At 41.7% G+C, this 26,517-nt stretch overlaps 1 protein-coding gene across 4 annotated transcripts; it reads left to right on the top strand.

Moving 5' to 3' along the window:
- Positions 1–9,070: 9,070 nt before the first annotated feature.
- On the top strand, positions 9,071–24,749 carry hic1 (hypermethylated in cancer 1). 4 transcript variants are annotated; one of them, XM_033631437.2, is made up of 2 exons: positions 9,071–9,305; positions 15,584–24,749. In XM_033631437.2, exon 2 carries the CDS (start codon positions 15,601–15,603, stop codon positions 17,806–17,808), a length of 2,208 nt encoding a protein of 735 aa, XP_033487328.2. In that variant the 5' UTR covers positions 9,071–9,305; positions 15,584–15,600; the 3' UTR covers positions 17,809–24,749. The 4 variants fall into 4 exon arrangements, with proteins under 4 accessions (XP_033487328.2, XP_033487325.2, XP_033487326.2 ...); XM_033631434.2 differs by having other exon boundaries at positions 15,568–24,749; XM_033631435.2 differs by lacking the exon at positions 9,071–9,305 and adding an exon at positions 10,842–11,050.
- The last annotated feature ends 1,768 nt before the right edge of the window (positions 24,750–26,517 follow it).

Genomic DNA, 26,517 nt, shown 5'->3' with positions numbered 1-26,517 from the left:
TCATAATAAAACCAACTTAAACAGGCTCAAGCACTTTTGGAAATACCAGGCTTTGTACCATTTTTCCTGTAAAAACCTTTGAGGAACATCCCATACACTCTCCTGTTTATGTAGGTGCTGCCTGACAATACTTTTGTATTAGGTCAGCTCTGTTTTTCTCTTTCTTTTGTGATATCCTTCCTTCCCTCTCTTGTTCCCCTTTTTCTCCCCCTTAGCCTGGTCCTGACTCCCTGGTTCCTGGGGCCTGGCCAAGGCGTGTGTCCCTGGAGGAGCCAGAGAGGAGATGGAGAGAGGGGGCAGCAAGGGGGTGAAGAGACCGACTCCAAAACCACAGCTGCAGCAGCCTCTCCTTCCTCCTCTCTTCTCCTCACTCCTCCTCTAATGCCTTCCCTCCTTGCCTGGCACCCTCCCCAGCTCTGCCATTAATCAGAGCGGATGGGTATTTTGCTGCATGTGTTTTCGTGTGTGACAGAGAGAGATGCTGACTGTGTGAGTGGCTAACTGAGTGTTTATGCGTATCTCCGTGTGTGCTGATAGAGGGCTGGATGGGTCGGCAGTGATGGTATGGAGACCAGGATCTCACACAAAGCTGCAGAGTTCACCCAGAGAACAAAAGCGGGAGGGAGGGAGGTTGACAGACATAAAGCCTGGTGAGCAGATTGGGACTGCCAGTGACTAAGAGGACGAGGTAGACAGATGATCTGCAGAAGTTTTTCAGCATCTCAGGATGAGACCAAGACGTCTAAAGATGGCCAAAACCTTATTTTTAACTTACTGAAATTCTGACATTTCTGGAGGAAAGTGCTGCAACAGCACCTGCACACAAATGTAAATACAGCACAATAGGGAAAGTTCATGACCTGACGTGTTAACAAATTACATCAAGGTTTCCTTCAAGGTGTACGCTGCCTCTCTACTCGCCCCCCTTTAGCCCCTGATTATCCAGGTGGGAGTGAAATCTAAAAAAAAGTAGATAAAAATTTCCAACCTGCTCTGCTCTCACCCCCCAACGGGCCTCCCAGAGTGCTTTTCTGCTGACATCACTGCACAGAGACCTGGCAAGCCAATCTCTCCCCTGCTCTACCATTCCCCTCTCCCTGCTTCCTGCCCTGATGATGTCACACACCATATGGTTTTCAGCAGTATCAAGCCGGAAAAGAGATTTAGTCAGTGGAGAGGAGAAGGAGAGAAAAGGAGGAGGGCTGGAACGGGGCGCAGGTCGGACACAGAAAACAAAAGGTTCGCTCTTCCCCTTGTGTGTGCTGTGAGGGGAAGGTGGAGAGGGAGAGGAGGGGAGGAGGGAGGTGAGGGGGCGAGATGGGGAATGGCTGCACTGTGTGAGGCTAATGAGGAGAGACCAGGGAGCAGAGACCATGCATCGGACAGCCATGTGCTGCACAGACGCCCGTTGGACTGGCCTACGCAGTGATACACACATTGAAACAGAGTCATACCCACAATGTAGGCAGGACGTAGCTAACAAGGCCATGCTGGTAAATAAGGCTGATGTGTGCGCTGCTTGACCCTCTGTGATTCAATTTCAATAAAATGTTTCATAAGGTAAAGAGTTATTTTGTTGTTTCATGTTCATATTAGTGCAGGTATTTAAGCTGTGACAAGCCGCCAAAAAACTTATAATCAACATTTTTATATCAACACTGTACCATAATAACTACTTGTAAGTGAAAGGGCTTGCTGGTAGTAATAAACTGACAGAGAATTATAACCCAACTCTGCAGTTCCTCAGTTTTACGAAGAATTTTAGTACCTTTCAGCTCATTTTTTTTGCTTTTCTGGCTGCAGCTTTACTGTTTTGATTCAGTCTTACTGCTCTCACCAGCATCACTTTTGGACACAACAAGAAGAAATAAAAACAACAACACCTACTCAGCACCTACTCACCTACTTAACAGTAGAGAGACAAAGTTGATGACTAGCTTCTGGACATAGTGGAGCATTGAGCTGCTAAAGAGACAGATATTTGCCTGATGGTGGAGGCCAAACCATCGCTAAAAGAAGAGTGAATATTGGACTCACAGTCAACAGGGGGCCAGAAACACAACTTGCAAACTAAATCAACTAAAAAACATGATGATATGTGTGTAAGATAATATGTCTATTAGTCAAGTTCATTCTTGACCTTGGAAACAACTGTTGATTCAACAAGGTTCATTTAGTAGCTGTTGTAGGCTTTAGGTTGTGTGTTATCACACAGTCTTCCTCCATTCTTAATTTCCTTGTTTTCCCTAAAGTGCTCAGAAAAATAGACCACTGGGTAAACTCCATCAGCTAAAGAAGGTTCTGTGACACAATCAAAGGCTCCAAAACAGCCACTAATTGGACCATGACAGATTGTTTGTCAGCTTCTTACACTCTTTATTTATATGTATTGTAGCCCAAAGAGTGAGTCCTTATGCCTCTGTTCTGACAGGTCAAACTATTTATTTCACTTCTGTCTTAGATATGACACTATTTGCAGAGGCGAGGACTTAAGCTACAAGGCTTGGACTCAAGTCAGATATGAGTCACAAATCTGATGACTCTAAGGCCCGAACATACTCGGGCGGAATGTACGCGGTAATGTAGTGTGTTTCACGGACATTTTTACAGGAAACTACAACGCGGAAGTGCACTCGACTATGGAAGCCCGAATGACTGCGGACATTCCTCGCGGAGTCCGCTCGGCTTATAGTACGCGCGAGTATGTTCGGGCCTTTAGACTCAACATGGCAAAATCAAAAAAAGACTTGCAACTTGACTTAAGGCCCGAACATACTCGGGCGTACTATAAGTGGAAAATCCAACGTTCCGCCAGAGTATGTTCGGGCCTTTAGACTTTAACACCAATGACTCATGTCTGCACTTGACTTTAAAATACTTGATAGCTTCCCCCCAAGCCCAAAGATTACATGGTATATTTAAAAAGTGTACAATAAATCAATTTATTTTCCTTCATTTTCTGAATCAACTAACGTTAATGTGAATCTTTTTATTTACTCTAGACAAAGAAAATGCAACAACATACAATAGGACTTTAAAGGAAGAATAACCTTAGAAAGAATGTCTTACAAATTTGTGAAGAAACAGTGATAGACATTTTTTTATGAGATGATTTAAATACAACAAAGACGGGACAAAATATATATAAATCATTCAGTTGCGAAGGGCCACTGGTTAGTGCTGTATGCTATGAAAACGCGATGTCAGCACTATTTTCTTTTAACCAGTATGTTCAGTTGCACTTCTTATAACAAGATTGCTTTAACTAATAATGCAAATACATTTAATATATTATTATTCTGTTGTTAAAATTGTATTACATTTGGTGAAGGGGGCATTATGACTTGTTTATGACTCATAACTTTAGCACTTGGGACTTGGGACAAAGACCTAAGACTTGCAAAACAGTGACTTGATGTGACCTCTACTATTTTGCATTCAATATCATCAAAATTAAACATGTTGCACAACTTCAAACTACAATGCTGTGCTCCTCAGTTGTTTTCAGCTATCTTACATTCATATCAGTAGACTCTACCCGTAGTTCTAAATGTTGGTTTAAAGGAATAGTTCAATATTTTAAAAAAATATGCTTACACATTTTTTTGCTGAGCTAGATAGAAGATTGATACCACTCAGAGAGGTAGTGATGTTCTCATCTAACTGTTGGCCTGCATACACTGGAACTGTAAACAACCTCATATACCACCCTGATGAGAGTAAGATATATACCCAAACTATTTGGGGAATAAAACATGGTATGAGATGAGCATTCTCAAAACCATAAACTATTTTGCATTCATACATGTTTTTCTCTATAAAAAAGAAAAGAAAATTCTGATCTGGCTCTAATCATGGCATGATAATTGTCCGTCACCAGCAGATGGGCGAACTAGAATAGCGAACGAACGCACACAACAGCTCTGCTCATTCAAATAACATGCCTTGCACGCCTGTGCTCTAAAGCTGTCGCAAAACTGCTCATTACAATGAATTAAGAGAGGTCTGTGTGTAAATGTTGAGCCTACCGTTCAATTTTTGGTGGTGAAGGGAATCCGAAGCTGGAGGGGGGTGTGTCTGGTATGGTGGGGCGGCCACAGAGAGCATCTGGAGATATGTGTGGCGATGTCCACTGGAAGGAAAGTAAGAGAGGAGAGAGATGATTGATGAGAGTGAAAGGAAGAGGAGAGAGCAGGAGGCCTTGTGTGAGCGGTTGAGAAAAGTGTGGGGCATTACACTGATGGTCTGTTTCGAGGTGTTAGGATTACTTTTGAACTGTCCTGTCTATTGTCCAGCCTCACTCTATCTCTGTGCTGGTAGACAGAGATGGAGCAATATTAAAGCGATTGCAATATACGTCACTCAAAACTTAAATTGGAATGAGGTGGTGTGGGCCTTAGAGACACGGTGACCCTGCAGCGTATCTGCTCACAGATGTCTGAAAAAGTCAGCCACAGTCAGTCAGAGTATTCACCTCCTCATCATGTTTCCATGTCCAGCCCACAAAATCCCCGCAAGATATATATCACATGTAAAACCTGCAATGCTCACACTTGGAGAAATGGTGGGAAAGGTGTGTGATTTAGAGGGTGACAGCAGACTGTTAAGGGATTTAAGCTGTCCAGCCTGCCTTATCTGCAGCTCTGGTTCCTTCACTGAGTATTGGTCTTTGGGGAAGCAGACATGCAAGGTCTTTGGGATGGGCTCCCTGGGCTGTGCTTGGCGCTCGGCTCTCACAGCTTTAATTGAATCATTGCTTACAACCAGCAATTTGGAGGCTTTTTCAGTTCATTAAGAGTTCAGCGTTTCAGGTTTGCTGCGCTGCAGATTACGGTATGTTAAATTGTGTTTTGACAGGCTGAAGTTGAATGTCCAGCGCAGGCCTCTGGAGGCTGATTGATTAGTGAGATAAAGTTTGTCTGGGAAGACAACAGCTGTACCCAGAGAAACACAAAGGAACTGAAGTCTCTCCTTCTCTCAAATATAGTAATATATACAATTTAAAATACGATTTACATGCCACTTTATTTGCCTTTAAGGGGACAGTACACCCCCAAAAATCAAAAATAAGTTTTTACGCTATCCTAGTCTAGATGGTTTTGGTAAGAGTTGCGGAATCTTGGCGATACTGGCTGTAGAGATGTCTGCCCTCTCTTGAACATAATGGAACTAGATGGCATTTGGCTTGTGGTGCTCAAAGTGCCAAAAAATACATTTGAAAAACTCAACAGCAATGTCTAATTCTAGAAATCATGACCTGGTTACTCAAGATAATCAGCAGACCTTATGAGCAGTGTCATGTAGGAACTATTTTCTTTGTACCAAACTACATCCGCCAACTGTATTTCTGTGCGGAAGGAAGTGTGCATCTCACCTTGTACTGTCACGAGAACGAGCCTCTTGTCCATGAGTAGATGCACGCTTCCTTCTGCATGGTGATTCAGTTGACAAGTGTAGTTTGGTAGAGAGAAAATAGTTCCTTCATGAAACTGCTCACAACAAGGTCTGTGGATTATCTTGAGTCACAGGATCACGATTTCTAGAGAGACATTGCTGTTGAGTTTTTTTTAAAGTAGTTTTTGGCACCTTAACAACCACAAGCCGAGTGCCATTTTGTTCTCTTATATTGGAGAGAGGGCAGACATCTCTATGACCAGTATCTCCAACACTCGGCAACTCACACCAAAACAACCTAGACTGATAAATAGCACTACAGGTATGAGGAAAAATATGGATTTTGGGAACACTTTGTGAACAGCTCTGTCCTTCTGTTCCTTCTATACAATGCCTATCTATCCTTGCCATGTGCTAGTTTATCAATATGTCTGCTCCTTAAGAGCAAAACGAGCTCCCATTCTTGGCTGTAAACCCTCCTTTTGTGTTGTTACCAAGGTCCAAGCAACATGTGGCAAGCTTGTTATTTATTGGTTATGATGCTCTTGTAAACTATTCACAATCTATGCTGTGACCCTCGACCTCCATGTAGTCAGAGAGCTGCGTGACGCAGTTTGACTTTTGTAAAACCTGAGTCAAGGCATGTTGTTGCACTTAACTTTTTGCCTGTTATTTACTGATTATAAGGCTATTGTAGACACGTTGTTACTGCCAATAACACTTAAAAAACACCCACAGGCTTCACTGATTAGTTGGATTGTTGTTGTGTAATGAGCTTTTGGTGACAGAAATGTCTGCATCATATATCTTGAATGAAATTATCCAGATAAAATATTTCTTCATTTTCAAATAGTTTTAGTTATCCTGAAACAGGAAATGTGCAATATATCAATATCTAGAGCCAATAATCAGATAAATACAAGTAGCACAGAAGTGCAGTTTACACGGGGCTGTTCAACAACACCACCACCCATAATGAGTGTTTTTATTGTTATTGTTTGTAACGGCGCATAACTCAAGAACTGAGAAATCAAGCTACGTAAATGACAAAGCCTACCTGGCATGCAGCATGTGACATCACTACGTGTTTCCTTCAGTGGAAATAAACTATTTTGGACCATGAATCGAAACCTGCTGTCACATCCTTGATAGAACATCTCTATTCTCCTGCACAGCTCTGCCTACCTCTGTCTGGGAGGTTATCAACAGTTCATCAAGGGAACATGGAAGTGAGAGACAATACCTTCCTCCACTCCAACAGGCTCACAGGGTGGCTCGGATCACATCAATGAAACGCCAGCACCTTGAACATCGGATAATTTCAAGAGGAAGAGACCCTGCATGCTTTATGAGATTGTCAGCTGCTGTTGTGATCAAAATAAACATGAATAGGGCTCAGGCTGGTTGGTGTTTCGCTGGGTCACATGGCCCGTCTATTGACAACCTTAGTAAAATAAGTAGTTTCATGTTTTTTTCAAACACCTCAGGTTGACTGCTGAAAGGCTTGAAGGGATAACAAGTCAGACCTGTCTCACATAATCAGTCTAAATACAGTAGGTTAAACACGTGTCAGTAGGACTGGTCAATATATTGATATTATATCAATATCATGACATGAGACTAGATGTCGCCATAATATTGTGTGTTGTCTTTTCCTGGTTTTAGAAGCTGCATTACAGTAAATTGATGTCATTTCCTGAACATACCAGACTGTTCTAGCTGCTCTATTATTTGCCTCTACCCACGTAGTCATTATATCCACATTAGTGATGATCATTTATCAAAATTCTCACTGCGTAAATGTTTCCTGAAAGCACCAAAAGTCAGCCCTACAATATCATCACAATAACAATATGAGGTATATTGTTAAAAATATCATGATATTTGATTTTCTCCATATCAGCCAGCTCCGTGTGTTCTCCATCACTTTTATCATATAAATTGAAATAATCCAATAATAATTGTTTGGGGGATGGTTGGAGAGCAACTTATTTTTGGGACAGATCCTACAACACTGCAAGACCTTCTCACTGTAGCCTAATGACTGTACTTGAGGTACATATAATTTAACATTTTATGCTACTTCATACAACCACTCCACTACAGGTCAGAGTATTGGTGTAGATTTTGGAGAGGATGCAGAGGACACGCCCCCCTTTATACTAAGAACATTTGCATTTGTCTCCCATAACAACAACATTAAAGTACAGTAGAAGAGGCCTTTTATTTTTACTAAATTGAGGACGTTTACACCATAAAATTAAAGCAGAAAAGGTACAAACTGTTGCATAAAAATTCACCAAAAATGTAGGAAGTGTTTGATGCTTGCGAAGGACCCCCAAACCCCCATTTCATATCTGTCACCCCTAGTGTTGAAACTATGTCCTTGTGTCAAAGGCAGGGGCAATTTCGACCAAAAATAATAAATAAAAACAAAAATCTATGTGCTGCAAAACATATTTGAGGCGTTTAATGAAGATGAAACAGCCTATTAAGTCTAAATTAGCCTGTACTAATCGTCTAAATGAGCATTCATTGATGTTTTACCACAAGGTAGCCACTCTGCAGAGCACTATTCATGATTATTTGGTACTTTAACTTTGCACAGCTGGCAGCGAAAGCAAACAAATCTGTCCATGCATCACTAAATTCTCTATTACATTCCAAGACTTTTACATTTTTGGATTGGGCATCCATAGCTAACCAGCTAGGAAGACTTAAGGCTAGTCACTGCTATCGAGGCTCGGCAAAATTTCAAGGAAAAGGTGCCAGGCAGTAGGTGTATTATGCATATTTTAGTTGTTGAAATATTTTCTTAAAAATAGTACAGAGGCTTTACATTTTTACAATCGGAGAATGTCAGATTTTTTGAGGCCTATAACATTGACCTATAAAATTTAAATCATTCATTTCCATACAGTTTTTTGTCAAAGCCACAGGGAGCCACTGGAGAGGGGCCAAAGAGCCACTTGTGGCTCTCGAGCCGCAGGTCTATGGGAACTATTGTGCTACACTACATTAATCTGACAGCTACAGTTACTTTGATATGACAATTCTACACACAAAACAAAACATATGATCAGATGCATTATAATAAACTGAACTGTTATGCAGTGCAGTAGTTAAAAACCACAACATTAAACACAGTTTACATGTAAATACATCGATAATAATGATCAAGTGATATATTATAACACTGGCAGGAGTAAAAGCACCAACAATAAAGGTACTTTTAAAGCACATTTTGTTGCTTTTGTACTTTTTAAATGCAGGACTTTTACTTATAATTGAGTATCTTACATTGTGCTGCTACTTTTATTTAATATCTGAATACTTCCTCCCCCATTTTAAATATAAAAGGTATTCATCACTAAAGGATAACTCACCTGCACTCATTTTAATTTGCCATAAGTTGGTCAACCTTTTCATGCTGACATTAAATCAACATGAGTCTGCTGTCCTGCATAAACACGTCATCAACAATGACTCAAAAAGGCCGCTTCTTTTTTTTTGTTTTTATATAGTACTGACAAAACAGGTCATAGCTATCCTACTTTTTAATCTCCCATTAAATCACTGCACAGCATAGCCTCCTGGATAACGCCAATGGGACACACTGCCGCCGACTGCACCATTGGGTGTCGCTGTGCGCGTAAAGTCTCCGCCGGCAGGTCTGGTCCGACCGGACCCCGACACAGTCTGAAGTGTCAGATACTCTTGTTAACACGTGAGATATTCAGTGTATAGAAGAGTGTGAAAGCGGGGGAAACCGGGAGACAGAGGGCTGCAAAATTACGCGGAAGAGGGTTTGTGAGAGTGAGCCGGACTCGGAGGAATCTGCGGAGGTCCTAATGAGGGAATGCCGAAAAGGAGAGCAGACATACGGCCAGAGCACCAGACATGAGTCCGAGGTAAGACTGTGATACGGCAGAGAGGCAGGGATGGCATCCATGCTGACGTGTGACACGGTGACACAATGAGCAGCTCCTTAGTGACCTGCTGTGATGACTTTATCCAAGTTTTTAATTAACTTTGCGGGTTTTCGTTTTGAGCCGATGGTCCTGATGGAGCCTGAGACGCAGACAAAGCTTCAGCATCTGGATCATAATGGGCACGTCCGGCCTAAAGCTGATCTGAGACACTTATAATATCCTGTTAATTTTTACTATTGTTAATCTTCATGCATGCATGCATAATTAAATCATCCAAGAAGCCAGATGTGTTCAGGGGAGGATTTTTTAAACACGCGATGGCGTAAAGTGGTGATTTATTAAAGCCACGTAAAAGAAAATCTTTTAATGATTCATTTTGATACTGGATAAGATGACTGTACAGGTTCACTACAGAAATATTTGTAAAAATATTTGAGAAAAAAAAAGACAAAACAGTGCCCACAGTGGGCTTCATGTTATGGCACACAGCTGTGTTTTTATTATCCATCATAAAAAAGGAAACATGTCTTCATGTCCTTGTGCTGCCAGTTTTCAGTGGACTTTATCAGCCCTCTAATTAGACTGTCAGTGGTGCTGTCCACTTTAATATACAGGTTAGGTCCATTTATTAAAATCACAGCAGGTGTTTTACCTGAGAGGGAGAGAGAGAGAGAGAGAGAGAGAGAGAGAGAGAGAGTGTGTGTGTGTGTGTGTGTGTGTGTGTGTGTGAGAGAGAGAGAGAGAGAGAGAGAGAGATGTGTTTTAAAGTGGTTCATTAAACCTCCTTTTAGTTTCCACTTAGCTAATTGTGTTCTTTAAGTGAAGCCAGGGGGGCCATTAAGCCTCCAAATCTTCTCAGAGGAGGTCTGAGGGAGGCTGAGAGACACCTTCATTTAAACAGTTTCATTGATTTTACTTTATTAAAACTGCACCACTACAGAATACTAATAGATGTAGATTTATTTTCCAAATGACACAAAAAAGCAAACAGGACTTGAGATTGATTTGGTTCTAATGTTGGCTTCAGGGACAAGATCAAATTTTAAATGGTGCTGTTTTAAGGAGGGGGAGTAATTCCTTGAAGGTCGTTGACATGAGAAGCTTTAACAGCTCTTGATGTAAGCAGTTATTTTCATCTCTCCAAAGTTTTAAGTAGAGCTGCCTGGTCATAAATATGCAACATATATACGTGCGTATACAATGGCTGCCTGTCTCTTTAAGACGATGTGTTGAGAAGTTCAAGTTGGGGTCACTTGAAGTTCCTGCCCTCGATTTTACCTTTTAGTTTTATTATAGACTGACATCACACGGGGCGCTAAAACACTTAAGGCGCATAGAGGCTCCATTATCATCCCGGTGCGCGTTATTGCTCCGACTCAAAAATAGCTAAGGAAATTACTAGAAAAAAAAATAGGAGGAAACTGATGCTGGTCTAAGCACGTATTTTTTTATAGGAGGGGATGAGAAAGAGGGGAGAGGAGGGGCAGAGACACAGAGAGAAAGAGGGAGGAAAGTGGGTGGGAGGACGGACCTAAAGGAGCGACAAGAAATTCATATCAATTAATAATCATAAAAAAAGAGCTGGCAGACGCGCTCGGAAAACTGGCATGGTTTTTTGGAGGCTGGCAGTTCAAAGCTGAAACGTCAGATATGACTCCTGGAGACTGCTGAGATGATCATTAAGGGAGACTTAGATCGGATGGCAGAAGACATCGGGCATGCAGGTAAGAGCTGATGTGCTGCTGCACGCGCACAGGCACCCAAACAAGAACAGGGGTTAGGGTGACATTTGGCTTTTTTATTATTCAGTAAAATGTGCAGTGCATGCTGTCAGGGAGGAAATGTGCTTTTTTAAAATCGAATTATTGAAATGTTAGTGTTTTATATCAGGCGACGTCTTACCTTGTTTGTATTCCACTTTGACCAAACTAGTCCGCTTGTTCTGTTTTACGCATTTAATTTGAGTCGGTTGAAATTAGTATTATTATTATTCTCAAATAATTAATTAAACACAGAGCACTCAGATAATTTCTAAAATCATTTAGGATCAGGAAAAATCTGCGAAATGATGTAAAAGTTTCGAGATTAAAAGTTTGTGTCACTGCTAAAAATTCAAATTTTGATATCTTTTTAAAGATCTTTCAGTTTATATATTTTTAAAATATTTTCTTTGAACTCAAATTTAATGCAAAACTTAAAGAGGACATCGACCTCTGTTAAAAGGGAATGTCAGCTTCTTCAGTAATCCTGTAATAAATTTAATAAGGAAGCAACAGGTCTCTATTGGACATTATAAAACAGGCCTATCACTGTGCGTAAAAGTGTTCCTCCTCAGTTCAAGCGGACACATTAAAGAATATTATGAGGATATTTTGGGTGGATTTTTTTAATGCGTACATTTCTGGTTTCCCTTTATAAAAACCCGATATTTTATATACGACGTATGAAAGAGAAGCTTCTCAGTGTTGTTGACAGCTGCGAAGAAGAAACAGCTGTCTGATGCACCTTAAAGTACAATGAGCTGAAAACAGGTCTGCCTCTGGAGGTGATTTAAGGCTCTTTCGGCGGAGATAAAGGTTTAAAGGATGAGGCGCTGCAGCTCACAGAGATGGATCCACTCGTGATTCGGTTTAACGGTACAATATGTGAAAAGTAAAACAGATTAGAGACGCAGAGAGGACGCGTCCTCTCGGCGACACACACACAGTCAGCAGACAACTTAATGCATCGCTTGCAAAACGGGACGGCGGAGTACCCAGATGTTAGGCACAGCTTAAAACCTTGCTCCTCGGTAAACCATGCACATAGTAGGTTTTATTTAATTTACACATAAATGTGTCGATAATCAGTGCTTTGGAGAAGAAATCAGAAATAAGAGATGTAAATTATTCAATCTGCTGCAAAGCCTGCATGATTTAAATGTCTGTGAACGCACCTCGTTTAATACTTAATTTGATTATTAGTGGTCTGCTGTTTAAATAAACTCATTAAGAAGCTGTTTTGCTTCCGACAGTATTTTATAAATGTGAGATGATTTTTAGATGCGCGATTACAGCAAACACACAGGAAACCGACCCTGACTCTTCATCATGTTTCTGATCTGACAATAACTCAACTTGCTCATCATGAGGGCTCAGTTTTTCCAACTTGTGTGTGAAGCTCGGCCTGTTATTTAATGCACATATGTGTGCCTCTGGTGACTCACAAAAATGACAAAAAATAAATGAGTTGGATTACAGTAATATAAAACTACAATAAAATATCTGCTTGCAAATTTACACTGACATTGTTGCTGCAGCATTGCCTCGTAAATTGAACATGGGGTTGCATATGAGCATGGTCAAACGGGTTCTAAAATAAACAAGAGGACGTGAGCATGGGCAGCAAATTGAATTGAAAGAAAATAAAATGTCAACACAATGTTTTAAGCAGATGTCTGGAGTGTTTATGTGACTGAAGCTGCATGGAGAGGTAGGAGGTTTACTCTCCCGCTTCACCCCCCTAACCACAAAAGTGACAAAACAGACAAAACACAGGGAGAATGAATATTAATCTAATGCAAATAACTGAATGCCATCGCCGTAAACTACATCAGCATCATCTAAGTTTCCTTAGCATGTTGACGGGTCATTAAAAACAATGCTGTAAGATGGAAACAGTCGTGTATCCCAGTAGGACTCAAGTAACCTTCTTTCTATGTACAACGTAGAAAAATGATTTAATTCAGCCTGTTTAACACAACACACTAACAAAAAGAGCTGTAGTTCAGGCTTTGGATGTGTTAACAAGATTTTTTTTTATGTTGCAGGCTTGCTCTGAGCTCTGACAAATATCACTGCAATCATAGATGGCTTCCTCACAGGATGCTGTAAGCTTACACATGCCCTCCAGATCAAGGGTTTTAGAAAACACGTTTAATTGTGATCTCTCACTTTTTGTCAGCACATCACACGGTGAGCTCAGATATTTTTAAAAGGCAAGCTGTAACCTCTCAAAGGCTTATTCTGATGGCAGCGACAGAAAAGAGGCTGTTATTGTCTTGATGGGAAACCCACAGCCACCCTGACTTTTGTTACCACAAGACCAAAAATAATGCACATTGCACAGCACACTGCAGGTGCGGTTTGCTTTGCACATGAGATTTTTTCTTCTTGTATCACAAAAGATTTTATAAAAATTTGCAAGAATATGTTAAATGTGGATTTAAATGTCCTCTACGCTCTGTAAAAAAATCTGTCTATAAATCAGGATATAAAGCAGGTTTTATTTTCCGCTATGCTTTGTGATGCAGTTGAACTGTATCACATAATACGGCGCTGCAGACCACATACTGATGAGAATGTACACCGATTGTGTGTGTATGAGTACACAACGTGTCACCAAGCTCCGCAAACGAGTAACAGTAAACACCCCCTTAATGCAGCAGAGACTGCAAAAGTTCAGCACGCTGTGGAAAGTACTTGGCCAATTCCTCATATCACCCTCATTTCTAAACACGTTTGATCTGACCGACGTTGTAATTTATAGTAAAATATGACCGTTGAGTAATCAAAGCCAGACAGAAACCAGAAGTGGAAACACTTTAGATGACAACTGGGGACATGATGGAGCGTAAACCCACCTTAACCTGTCTTGCTCACCTTTTATTCATAGCCTTTTTGTTTTTTTTTAGATCCCCATGACCAGATAATAAGAAAAAAATAGCCTACAGGTCATATGTGTAGATATGAGGACAGGACCTTTTGAGATAATAAATAAAGATTCTTTTTATCAAAACATAATTTCCTGTCATACGAATGACCATTCACCGTGTGATCACCAGCTGGACGTCATACTTATTTGGGCTTTTTCATTTCATCAGCGGTGACATTTCCTTCTGATGTTGAAAGGCCTGACGCTGAACACGCATTTACAACAATACACTGGAGTGACCTCAGGTTTTAGGAGTACACTGTTTTATTAGTGCGAGAGACCAAAACAGTCACATGACTTTCTGCTCAGAATTCCTCTAACTCATTTGTCAGGGTTTATTTTACTTAAATTCATACTTCCCTATTCTCGTGCTGAGCTTGTACAGTGAATGAAATAAACAAGAAGTGAATGAGCTGGTGTCAGGAAGACCATGATCAGACGGATGACATGATATTTATTTAGCAGCTTGTTTCCCATCAGTGAGACTAAGCCCTTAGGGACAGTTTGAGACGTTTAATCTCATATGTAAACTATCCTCAGATGCCACTGATTGAACAATACATGGTGTTTCATGCATGCAGCTGATATGGCTTATTTTAGGCTTGACAGAACAATTAGTGTTGATATTTGAGTGTGTGTGAATGTGTGAGTGCGTACGCGTGTGTGTGTGTGTGTGTGTGTGTGCGTGCGCGCATTAGATCCCTGGAGCTCATCTCAACATAAAGTATTGAACCATGTTATGTTGATTTACATCATGTACGCTCAGTGTTCCTTATATGACTGGGCAGAAAGGGAAGCCGAAAGACCTATCTTTTTTTGGATGTGTCCGTTGTCCCCCCACAGGTTTATACCTGCTGTTTATCACACTTGTGAAACATTCATCCCTGGCTTTGTTTAAAAGTCTGCACAGCACTTCTGGAATACTTTATCAGGAAGCCAGTGGTTACAAAACATATATCTGCTCTTCTTTGAATTTGGTTCTTTCTGTCTTTATGCTCAGTGCAGGGGAAGTGAATGCGTAGACTTGAATTTCTGATAATGAGAAAACCATTGCAACCGCTCACCTTTAGCAAAAGTTCACTTCTAGTAAGTGGCCTTCATGTGCACTTCCCACACATAACTTCTGCACTCAGCCTGTTCCATCAAGTTAAATCTATGAATTAAACATGATTATGTAAACTGTAACTTTTATAAGGAGTTTGCAAAAAATGCCATTTAATTTAAGACTAGTGTGTTTTAAAATAAAATGTTAATAAATTAATTTATATCAGTACTCATAAATTTGTGTATAGTCATAGGCTTACTTAAATGTCCGTAATACTCCTAAAATGTCCTTTAAAGACTATTTACTCTTGTGTTGGCAATCAAGCCTTTTGGCACTTGAACATCTTAAATATATTTTAATATAGTCTGATGTTTAAATCATAATTTTTCATTGACTCCCTCTGTAAAATGCATCAATAATAATTCTTGTGGTGCAGAAAATGACACATTAATGGTGTTTTTTTTTTGTGTGTCAAAGTGCTGACTGCTGCATGATGTTTTACAGATATCTGTTGTTGCAGGTGGCGGACTGAAGACGATGCTGGGTGCCATGGAAGTTCCAAGTCATGCTAGGGATCTCCTCCTGCAGCTCAACAGCCAACGGACCAAAGGCTTCCTGTGTGATGTTATCATTGTGGTGCAGAACGCCCTCTTCAGAGCTCACAAGAACATTCTGGCTGCCAGCAGCCTCTACTTGAAATCGTTGGTGGTCCATGACAATCTCATCAACCTCGACCACGAGATGGTGAGTCCAGGGGTCTTCAGGGTCATTCTGGACTACATCTATACCGGCCGCCTTAGTGAGGGGGACCCCACTTCTCCCACTGAACCCAATCTAGGGGCTGTCTTGGCAGCAGCCAGCTACCTTCAGCTACTTGACTTAGTTGCTTTGTGCAAAAAGAAGCTGAAAAGAAATGGCAAGTACCCTCCCCGCCCAGGTCCTGCATTTCTGCCGTACCCAAAGATGGGGCCCAACAGTATGGGTTTAGGGAGTGGTGGCAGGTATAGGATTTCTACTCCTGTCATTCAGTCCTGCCCTCCAGGAGGAATTTTGAATAGCCATGCACCCCGGGCATCACCACTAGATGAGCTAGTTCCCCATCGACTAGCCATCCATGCTGGAGAGCTGTATGCTCCCACCTCCACCCAGGGCTCTCAGGTGTTCCCGTCCCTGCAGTCAGCTCTGCCTGCCCAGCTTGGGCGCCCAGGCCACTCTGAGAGGAACTGCTCCCCCAGCTATGGCCTTGACCTCTCCAAGAAAAGCCCCAACTCCCAGTCTCAGCACACACCCTCTCAGTCCCATCTGGCCAACAATCACAATGATGAGGAGCGAGACGGCACTCTGAGTGGACGCAACAGTCCCATGCAGGGGGCGAATGGAAGGGCCTTCCCCTCAGACAAAATGGAGACGAATGACCAGGCAAGCTCCCTCACTCCTCCACCTTTCCCCCATCTCAACCAGCCCCTTGGCCCACACCTCCCCCACCTTCATCGCTCGGGCTCCCAGGGCAGAGATCGCTACCCGTGCCCCCCCAGCCCTGACACCCCCACGGAAGGTGGAGAGGCAGGCAGAGATATGGGCAACATCTACCGCTGGGTGAAACATGAGCCACTGTCATACACAGCTGAAGATGAAGATGAAGATGAGGATGAGGAGGAAGGGGGTGAAAATGGTGAGCAGCATCATAACCACAAGGCCGGGGAGGAGAGTGAAGGAGCAGACGATAAGAGCGGGTCAGGTACAGAGGAGACAGGCAGCAGCGAGGGACGCCCGTCCCCTTCTGGACCAATGGGGAGGTTCCATATGCCGTATGAGCCAGAGAGCTTCGGGGACAATCTGTATGTCTGCATTCCCTGTGACAAAGGCTTCCCGAGCTCAGAGCAGCTCAATGCACATGTGGAGACACACACAGAAGAAGAGCTGTACGGCAACTCTGGTGGGGAGATGGGAAACAGCAATAACAGCAGCACCAAAAACCTGAGCAGTACTACAAATGGTTATGGGAGCCTGAACAGCAGCAACAGTTTGAACAGTCTGTCCCACCTGGAGACCAAGTCCAGCCAGGGGCTGGGTTCAGGTGGCATTGCGGAAATGATCCGACCCTACCGCTGTTCCTCCTGCGAGAAGTCCTACAAAGATCCAGCCACCTTGCGACAGCATGAAAAGACCCACTGGCTGACCCGACCTTACCCCTGCAGCATCTGTGGCAAGAAGTTCACACAGCGGGGCACCATGACGCGCCACATGCGTAGCCACCTGGGCCTCAAACCTTTTGCCTGCGACTCCTGTGGCATGCGCTTCACCCGTCAGTATCGCCTCACTGAGCACATGCGCATCCACTCGGGAGAAAAGCCCTATGAATGTCAGGTGTGCGGAGGAAAGTTCGCTCAGCAGCGCAACCTCATCAGCCACATGAAGATGCACAGCAGCGGAGGGACTGCTGGGGGCCTGACCACAGACGGGAAACTGAAGCTGGACTTTGCTGAGGGCATCTATCCTCTGAGTAAATATGCAGCAGAGCATCTGGGGCTGAAGCAGGAGAAGGCCAATGAGCTTCTTATCCAAGCCCAGCAGCAACTGGTAGCTGATGCAAAAGTCATGGAGAGCCTCTACCCGCTGTCCAAACTGGCCTCGGAGCACTTGGGCCTCTCCCATGACAAGATGGATGTCCTGGGCCAAGCCCTCCCCCCTCCCCAACAGACCCTCTCCGAAGGCCGTACCATTGACCGCTACTCACCCAGCTAAGACCACAGGACCTGTATAAATGGCAATCACCAATAGGTCTGTGTGCACACACACAACTTGCAGTATTCTAAAGCCATTCACCTCAACTCAATATCTCCTCTGCACCTCAGACACAGGCCAAGAGGAATTGGTCTGCTCATGCACACCAAAATGTGTCGACTGTAAGTGCCTTTCTATGCATGTAATGTATCATACAGTCCTCCTTTATAAAGGAGCAATGTGCTATACCATGACCAAGAGACACTCATTCAAAGAAGTACAGTATTTATGTACAGTGAATACAAACAAAAAAAAATTACAGCCATTGAGCCAAAGTGACAAATTGAAAACCAAAATGAAATTGTTTTATTTATTTTTGTATTATGGTGAAATCCAAAGAGAAACTGTTGCAAGGAAACGTTGCAATCTGACCCTAAACCTGTGTACTTTTAAATATCTGTGTACAAAAAGAAAAAGAAAAAGCACATAAGGACAAGATTCAGGGTTTCGGTCCAGACCTGAGCGGAACTTTTACCAAATGAATAAGCCAACTCTTCTGGACTTTAAAGTGATGGGAGGATTTTTTTTTCTTCTTCTTTTTTTGGGGGTACTGGACAATTTATGTATCTCACTCTCCAGCTTCTCCAAGTCATGTTCCTGCTTCCCAAGTCACAAGGAAATGACTGAACAATAAGAGCAAATGCCTCAGCATTTCGGTAAAGTCTCCTCTGTTTTATTTTCTCCACATTTTTAAAAAGTAACCCACTCCCCTGCATATTTGTGTGGATGAAGACTCATGCTATGTGACAGTAATGATAGCTTAATCAGCCTTACACTCAGCGTGTAACCCTTCTTGAGCTAAAACTTCCTTTGCATTTTGACTAACATCCCTTAGCTTTCAGTTGTTATTGAGATGCAGTAAGCACAGCCCTGTGATCTCAGAACTGGGACATGATTGCACATACCCAACTGATGACACACTAATCCCTGCTCATGATGAGCATAAGCTTCAGCTCATGGTGTAGACGCAGCATGGGCGTTGCCTCTGACATTGTGTAATATTTACAATTATGGATGCAGCCGAGCAGAAAGGCAGGGACCAGGTCACAATTAATGGCACAGAAATCTGTCATTTACTGTCAAGAGCAATTACTCCATTCACAGCAGCGTAATGATGAAACGTGAAGCCGCAGTAGTCGGACCCCCGCGTAGACGCTCCACTGTCCGACCTCTCATTTGACCTCCCTCCCCTGTAGTCTGTTGTCTGGGAGCCCTGCTACTGTTGACAGGCCAAAAGAGAGTCTCAGCCCTTTGCCTTAAAAATGCTCCACTCCACTCACCACACACATATACACAGCCCCCCCCCCCTTCCACACACACATAGCGAGCTGCTAATCTGTCTGTGATATGAACACAAGAAGGGGTTTGTGGGTCTTCCCTGGGAGCCAGCGGGTGAACAGCACAACCCAGCTGCTGTGCCTCAGTAATCCCTGTGAAATCTCACTTTCTCCTGGACAATTCCCACTGCTCGCCGGCATGATGTCCCATTTCATGCCTGCCATCTTACCCCTCTGATCCACTTATTAACATCAGCCTAGCAAATGTCTCCCGGCGTCGCCTCCCTTTCCCCGCTGGTATCAAAGGCGGAAACAAAGAATGACATTTTTCTGTGTTGGCTGACCAGCAGTTCCTCCAGCTTGAAAACAAAAGAGCACTTAAAGGTTGCGGGTTGACGGCACATTTTTGTCTTAAAAAATGTTTATTCCAAAGAACATGCTGGCCTTCTCTCTTTTTTTTTTCCTTTTCCACTTTTACTGGTCCTTCAGATTAGACATGTCTGACCACTATAGTGCCAATGCCAACCTCAGTGGGTGAATGTGAATACTAAAGCCATAAATACACTGTGATAGACGTAGTGAATCTTAAAGGCTTAAAAAACAGAGACAATGTGCCTGACTTTTGGGATTGTTTTTTTTTTCTTTAATGTAACAATAATTTAAGGGCTTCTTCTCTGTAGCATATGATCATATCAAACATGTTGTTTTCTGTCACTTAACTTTTCTTTATTTTGATTTGAACTGAAAGCAGCGCACGTGAAACTGGTGCTTACCTCAGGACTGAACCCAGCATGGGGACGCTAAGCTTTACTAAACCTTCGGATTACATCACTCACACACACACACATACACTTACACATACACACACTTTTTTATTTTCTTATTAACAGGGCAGTTGTCCTGTGTTAAACCTGTGGTTATTTCTGTTTATACATTTCTTGTTACAGTTTTATGGTGGAGAGATAACATGTGATATTAACATTTTCTTTTTGTTTGTTTTTATTTTTTACTATGCGGTATACATTTTCTATTGTTGTCCTCAAAGAGGCTTGTGTCGGTCTGACCAATTCCATTGTTGTAACATGAGGCAAAGTCATTTTGGTAGTATCTTAACTGGCTGTTTGTGAATTTCTGAACCATACTTTAGCGAGCATCATTGCATAGATCTCTGGTTTCAACCACACATAGAGGCCTAGGTGACGAGTGCAGCTCTTTGAAATGTCTCCACAAGACTTGATGTATTCACAGTATTTCCCTAAACAGACGAGCAGTGGCTGTGCAGGGCAAGTAGGAAAACTTGCCTCATATTGTTTGACCCCTTTTCTCCAGAGGTCAGTGAACTTTCAATGACGAGAGTCAGACCGAGGTCGTACACGCACACAAACACAACTTGCTTTGGATGATGCTTCAAGTTTTGGGACTCTGTTACGAAAAAGTAAGCTTACATGAAACATTACAAGCAGCGGTCCACAGGCATGTGCATATGTGTTAAAAATGTAGGAACAGGCGGATGTCAGTCGTGGGAATTTTAGTCCCTTTACTCCTTCTCGTTCACTAGCTTAAATAAAAATCTGCATCCTCCTTTTCTCTGCCTTACACCATTAAAATAACACAAAGTGTTTCCACTGTCACTCCAAATCTGTGCAGGAGGAAAGAGCAAGATAATGGCTGAACATTTCTGTCGGCTGTGCACTGTTTGAAATTTGCTTGATTGCATTAATGTGTATGACAGACAGAGGGGGAGGGCCGCGTTTCTATAGAGAGGGGAAGCGCTTGCTTGTCTGTTTGTATGTCCCCCTGCCATTTGAGCGTATGAAGGGCTGTTAATGCATGTCCTGGGAATAGGGTCGGTGTGAAGGAGAAGAGCTGAGGAGCAGGAAGTGAACTTTTGGCTGGTGTGTTGTGTGGAGCAGGATGTGCCGTGTGTTTCTGCTCAGGGGCAGATAGAGAGACGGAGAATGGGGAGGGAGAGGAGCAGGGAGAGCGCAGCAGGGTGGATGCGAGCCATTGTCTCAGTATGAAAGCCTGTTCGTACTTCTAAAACTCTCCATTCAGAAAACAAGTAGACTGTATCTTCTCTTTTCCTTCCCGTTTTTGCTCTTTGGGAATAGACCCCTGCTCAGTATCATGGCCATACGATATCATGGGCTTTCAAGGGCTGTGTTGCGAGGAAGCCATTCAGACATTTTGTTACAATTTGAGAATGTTGTGGATACATTTTTGGGCATCATTTTGGTCACAGGAATTCACTGGGATATTTTTTTCCACATTATGTCATAGTTTTAACTTTTTAAAATAAATTGGGGCAGGGCTGATCGAAGTGAAGGGCCTAGAAACTGTAATGTAAATCACAATTAAAAAAACTGGCAGTATTTTTATTGCTCTGTGGTTGATTCAATTAGTAAAATTACAAAAGTCTTGTTCCAATTTACTGGTGTAGCCACTCGCCCCATGGGGTTTCATGCCATATGTCTTTGTTAACGTTATTTATACGACACACCAACCCAGAAAACCTCTCACTGCCACCAAAGTGGTTTAGATGAAGATGTTTTGAAGGGCATTTAAAACAATTTATTAGTTACACTAATTGATGTAATGGAATTGACTGAATGCAAATTTTAACAAGTGCAGTAAGATACACCACCAGCTATGAGATGTGGATTGATCATTTGATTTTATTTTATTTTTTAGGCCTCTTCATTCCTTTCTAATGTTGTTATGGCAACCATCCCAGGCCCATAACTTTTATAACACTAACAATATAGAAGTAAAAACTGTCTGGATGAGTTCCAGTGGCCCCTTGGAGACCAAAAAAGGGTTTAGGTTTAATGTTAAAAAATGCAAAGTATGCCTTTAAGCTTTCTACCAGCGGTAGCAGGCCGAGGTCACCTATGTGACTCTGACAGACTGCACAGTCCTGATCTGCGATCGTACCGCTGTCTGACATTTATTGTATTTCGCGATGTGTGCCAAAAGGACTGAAGCACTTAGCAGACATTGCAGATGCTCAAAACAAAACTCAGCGACAAATCTTTGTAGTTTCCACGGGTTGCACTGTCGAGCTAAGCTTCTGACCAACTTTGACTTTGCCTTGTTATGAAAGCCATTATCTGTGTGGCTGATCTTGAGAGCACAGAGCAGACATGCCACTATTGTCCTGTGTACATATTTCTTTTTAGGAGGACTTGTGTTTAAATGTAAGCTAGAGCCAAATAATATCAATAATCAAGCCTTGTTTTGGCGCTGAAACCTAAAACTGACTCTTAAGTCAACCAATACAAACGTGCCTTCAATATAAGCATTGATAACTCTGCAATAACTTGTATGCGTGTGTGTGCACGCGTGTGTGTGTAGGTGTGTACATGGTGCACCTGTCCATCTATGTGTCTGAACGCCTTTCCCACAGTGTCGCAGGGTGAAGTACAAGACAGAGATTTGACACTTTCAAGAGTCTTTATTACAAGCAGCTGCTTTAGATTTATTTCCCCGAACTGCACTTTTCTGGAAAAATCATTCTATTGTGATTTTTTATTACTCTTATGATCCCCTAGAAGTCCCACAATTGCCTTTCCTCTGGCACTTCGCTTTCCTCCTCTTCCTCCCTCCAGTGCAGAGCTTGGCCACGCTCGCTCACTGCTCCTTGTTACCTCGCAGCACAACTTCCCTGCTCACCTCTCTCTGTCCCTTCTCTCTCCTTACACTCAACACAAACCGCTGACCCACAGCGCCCGCCGCCTCCCCTCCTCTCCCGTGATCCACTTACTTCCAGCTGTTTTTCATGCTGAAGAAGACAGTTGTCTAAATGTTTATGTGAAGAGCTACTTTCTTTTTCTTTAAGCCCTGATCAATTTCCAAAATGAACTTTGTGGCATGTGTTAAAATACAGCAGATGACGGGCCAAATAAAAAAAGTCTGACATCGTTATTGTATTCTGATCCTCAAGCCAAGAAACGGCTTACAAAGGGAGATTAAAGACAGCATATCGTTGTAGAGGAAATGCAGAATAATGTGAGGGGAAATGTTCAGGGGAAAATATGCTCAGAAAGATGCCAGTAAAGTAAACATGTATGAAATTGCACAATTGAGCCGGGCCTCGGCTGCACCAGCCAAGTCATGCACTGAGATGGAGAGAACCAGTAAGGGAGGAAAGAAGCAGAGAGAAAAATAGTTTGTGCTTGATAGTCATAACCTTCAGTAAATTACAAAGAAAAGCTGGTTGCTTTGGGAGTCTCTTCACCTTTTTTCCCCACTTTGTTCATTTCATTTCCCTTTTTTTTTTTAAGGAAATTATCTTGTGAGGAAATGACGTTTTTTGATTTCTCATTGTTGGTTGCTGCAGGTCATTGTCAAGGTTTTTTTTTTTTTTTAATGTTAATTTTGATGTCAGCGTGCCCTCTGAGATGTCATCCTTTTTCCAGACCTAACAATTATCACCCAATCAGCACACGACCCACAGTAGGCTCTTTGTAGTTGAATAGGGGAAGGGGGTTCTGGCTGCTCGTGTCGTCCTCCATCTGTTTAGCTTGGCTCTCTGTTTCTGCCTCTACCTTGAACACATACAAGACAGACTAAGTGGACTTTGGCTTGAATCTTTTCGTTTACAGTGTACAACCTCTGCTCCAGAAGTTTAAATGCAAAGACAAACAAAGAGCAAGGACAAAACAAGCAGGAATTTGGAAGAGCGAAAGTTGGTCAAGGAGATTCGATTGTATATCTCACACATACACACACACAGATGCGGACACACACTTACACACACACAGCTGGATGGCAGACCGCTGCTCCAGATTAGGTCAGATTTAATTAGGTTTCCCTGCTCCGTTTGGAGTGTCGCTTCTTGTAGAAAAAGCCATTATTTAAAAAAAAAAAAAAAAAAAAAAAAAGGTGATTCCACCCAACACACACTAAAACCTGTGCCAAAATGTTACAGAGCCTCAGGGTCCTCACTCACACACACATGCACTCAAAGACACACACACGCAAAAACATCTATCCTGGTTTTGGAAAACGGCTATGTGTAGAAATGATGGATTAAGATCTAATGAAGATTGCTGTGACGTTTCGAGGTGGTTGTACCCGAGTGGTTGTGGTTCACGGATAAGAAAGTTCAGCAGACTGCCACGCAGACAGTAGTAACTGCGGATAGATGAAAAAAAAAACATGACAGAATACATACATCACAAATTTACAATGGAAATGAGATTTTTCAGTGGAAGACGGGATCTTATTTCAGCAGGCATGAAGCAGACGTCCATCAATAAAACCCAGTGTTTTGTTTTGTGGTTACAAAAACAATCAAAAGCAATACATAAAACCAAACAGTATTTCTTTCTTTTTCTTTTTTTTTTTTTTTTTGCATTTTCTGCATTTTAATGTCAGTATTGATCTTACTTTGCTTTAGTGAAATGAATGTATTTATTGCATGTCAAAATGTTTTATAGTTAATTTCTGTGTAAATTTCAATTGTGGGTTTTTATAATAATTTCATTTAATTATGGTGTCTTGATACAATCATGTTGATAAGGCTTTTATTTTTTTTAAAAGCCAATGTGAAAAATGTCATGTTTGTTTTGTTTGTTACTATACTCCAAATCAACTTGGCAATAAAGTGAATTGCATAACGGATGTATGTCAAATTATTTAATTTATTGATTTATTTTTCATGTCTTTATCAAATACAAATAATTAGACATAATAATACATAAATACACATTTCTATTTGACAAACATTCCTTTAAACTATTTTTTCACATATGATTAAATTGTTGAAAAAATGTATATAGCAGTATCGCAATATTACACAGAGGCTGAGTACCATTTTTTTTTTAATTATAATTTATTATTACTGCAAATACAAGTTCAACTTTTGGTAGCCTACTAGAATAATAAAATCAATTGCTTTATTAGTCTACTAAATACATTTTGCTTTTTATCTTATTACATAAAGCAGAAGTTGACAAAGTTTTCCATTAGGGACATAATTTGCGATTAAAAGAAGTTAATAAATCACAAAATATCGCAATCTATGTTATGTAATATGTTATCACAATACTCAGCGTATCGCAAAATGTTAAAAAAACGCAATAACGTTGTATTGTGTGAAAGTGATAATATCGTATCGTGCAGCCTCTGGTGATTTCCAACCCTATTAAATTGATATTTTCACCACATTTACCCGCTTTTTAAATCTTCCACATCAAACCGTAAGTATTAGACCAGTGTAGCAACCATTTGTGTTTTTGAGACATTTATTGTGCATGATATGGATTTCACATTAAAAAGAAAAATATGAGACAAAAGACCACGATCAAGACCATTTCACAGCGATGACGACCGCAAAAACGAGCGACTTCTGTTCATTTTCCTATAATACACTCGCCTTTGACTCCATATTCTCCCATATGGAGACATGTGAGTGCCTCATTTAAGACAGAGAATTTCAAATGAATCTCATACATCACACACAGTCCACATGCAACAATGAACAGATCCATTACTCTGTCAGCAGGAGCAAAACCAGCCAGGCAGGCACACACACACTCTCACACACACACACACACACACACATCCTTTTCCACTGTGTGAAAATCACCTTATTATCATCAGCACATAAGAAATCATAGTGCCTTCCAGATGTTTGATATGAATCAAGCAACTTGCCACAAATTACGTCTTGACATTAAACAAATTAGCATTTCTTCTCTCAGGTGCTGTAAATCATCAACATTCATGAACTAGAGGTGCTTCCTGAGAGATCATATTCACCAGGTGTAATGAAAGACATCATCCGCTTTATGCTGCTTGAACAGTAGGTGAAAATAAAAGGAACAGCGTGATATTCATCACATGTCTCAGTTCATTCTGGTTCCTAAACCTGGAGCGGCACGGTTTTCTCTGAGTTAAAGGAAAATTCCAGTTTATTACAAAGTGGGCTTTATTATCATAGTTGTGGCCTTCACACTGTATCTATTATCAACACTCAAAGTCCACTTACAAACTTTTTCCAGAGCTTTCAAGCTAGCAAGCGTTTCCAAGGTCAGGAATTAACTTGTCATGATCTTTTCTATCGGTTATGAGAACATTGTGCTCACTGAATTTATTGCTGAGATCTAGGAACATCGCAGCATCACTCCAATGAAGTTCTACGAGGCAAGAAACACACCACGATCAAGTACTCTGTAAAGACGCCAAAAGTTTAGGCGGATCTAAACCACCTCATTTAGAGATAGGGGGACGAAAAAAGCGTTTAAAAATTGCATGGGCAGCGTTGTGGGGGGCGTATTGCTACAAGTAGTGACATAATGGCCACGATCCAGGAAGTCCAGTTTGAGTAAAAGATGAATGCGTTGAAAGGCTTATCCGATGCCAAAATATTCCACAGCTGTTTATAATT

Source organism: Epinephelus lanceolatus, chromosome 4, assembly GCF_041903045.1.
Source record: "Epinephelus lanceolatus isolate andai-2023 chromosome 4, ASM4190304v1, whole genome shotgun sequence".
In the NCBI taxonomy this organism is placed as follows: domain Eukaryota; kingdom Metazoa; phylum Chordata; class Actinopteri; order Perciformes; family Serranidae; genus Epinephelus; species Epinephelus lanceolatus.
This window is presented reverse-complemented; position numbering and strand designations above follow the sequence as displayed.

Bases quoted from the DNA above. Each gene is read 5' to 3' on its own strand.
- hic1 (XM_033631434.2), top strand. From the start codon at position 9,246: ATGAGGGAATGCCGAAAAGGAGAGCAGACATACGGCCAGAGCACCAGA. The intron at 9,306-15,567 runs GTAAGACTGTGA...GATGTTTTACAG, and splicing joins GCACCAGACATGAGTCCGAG to ATATCTGTTGTTGCAGGTGG.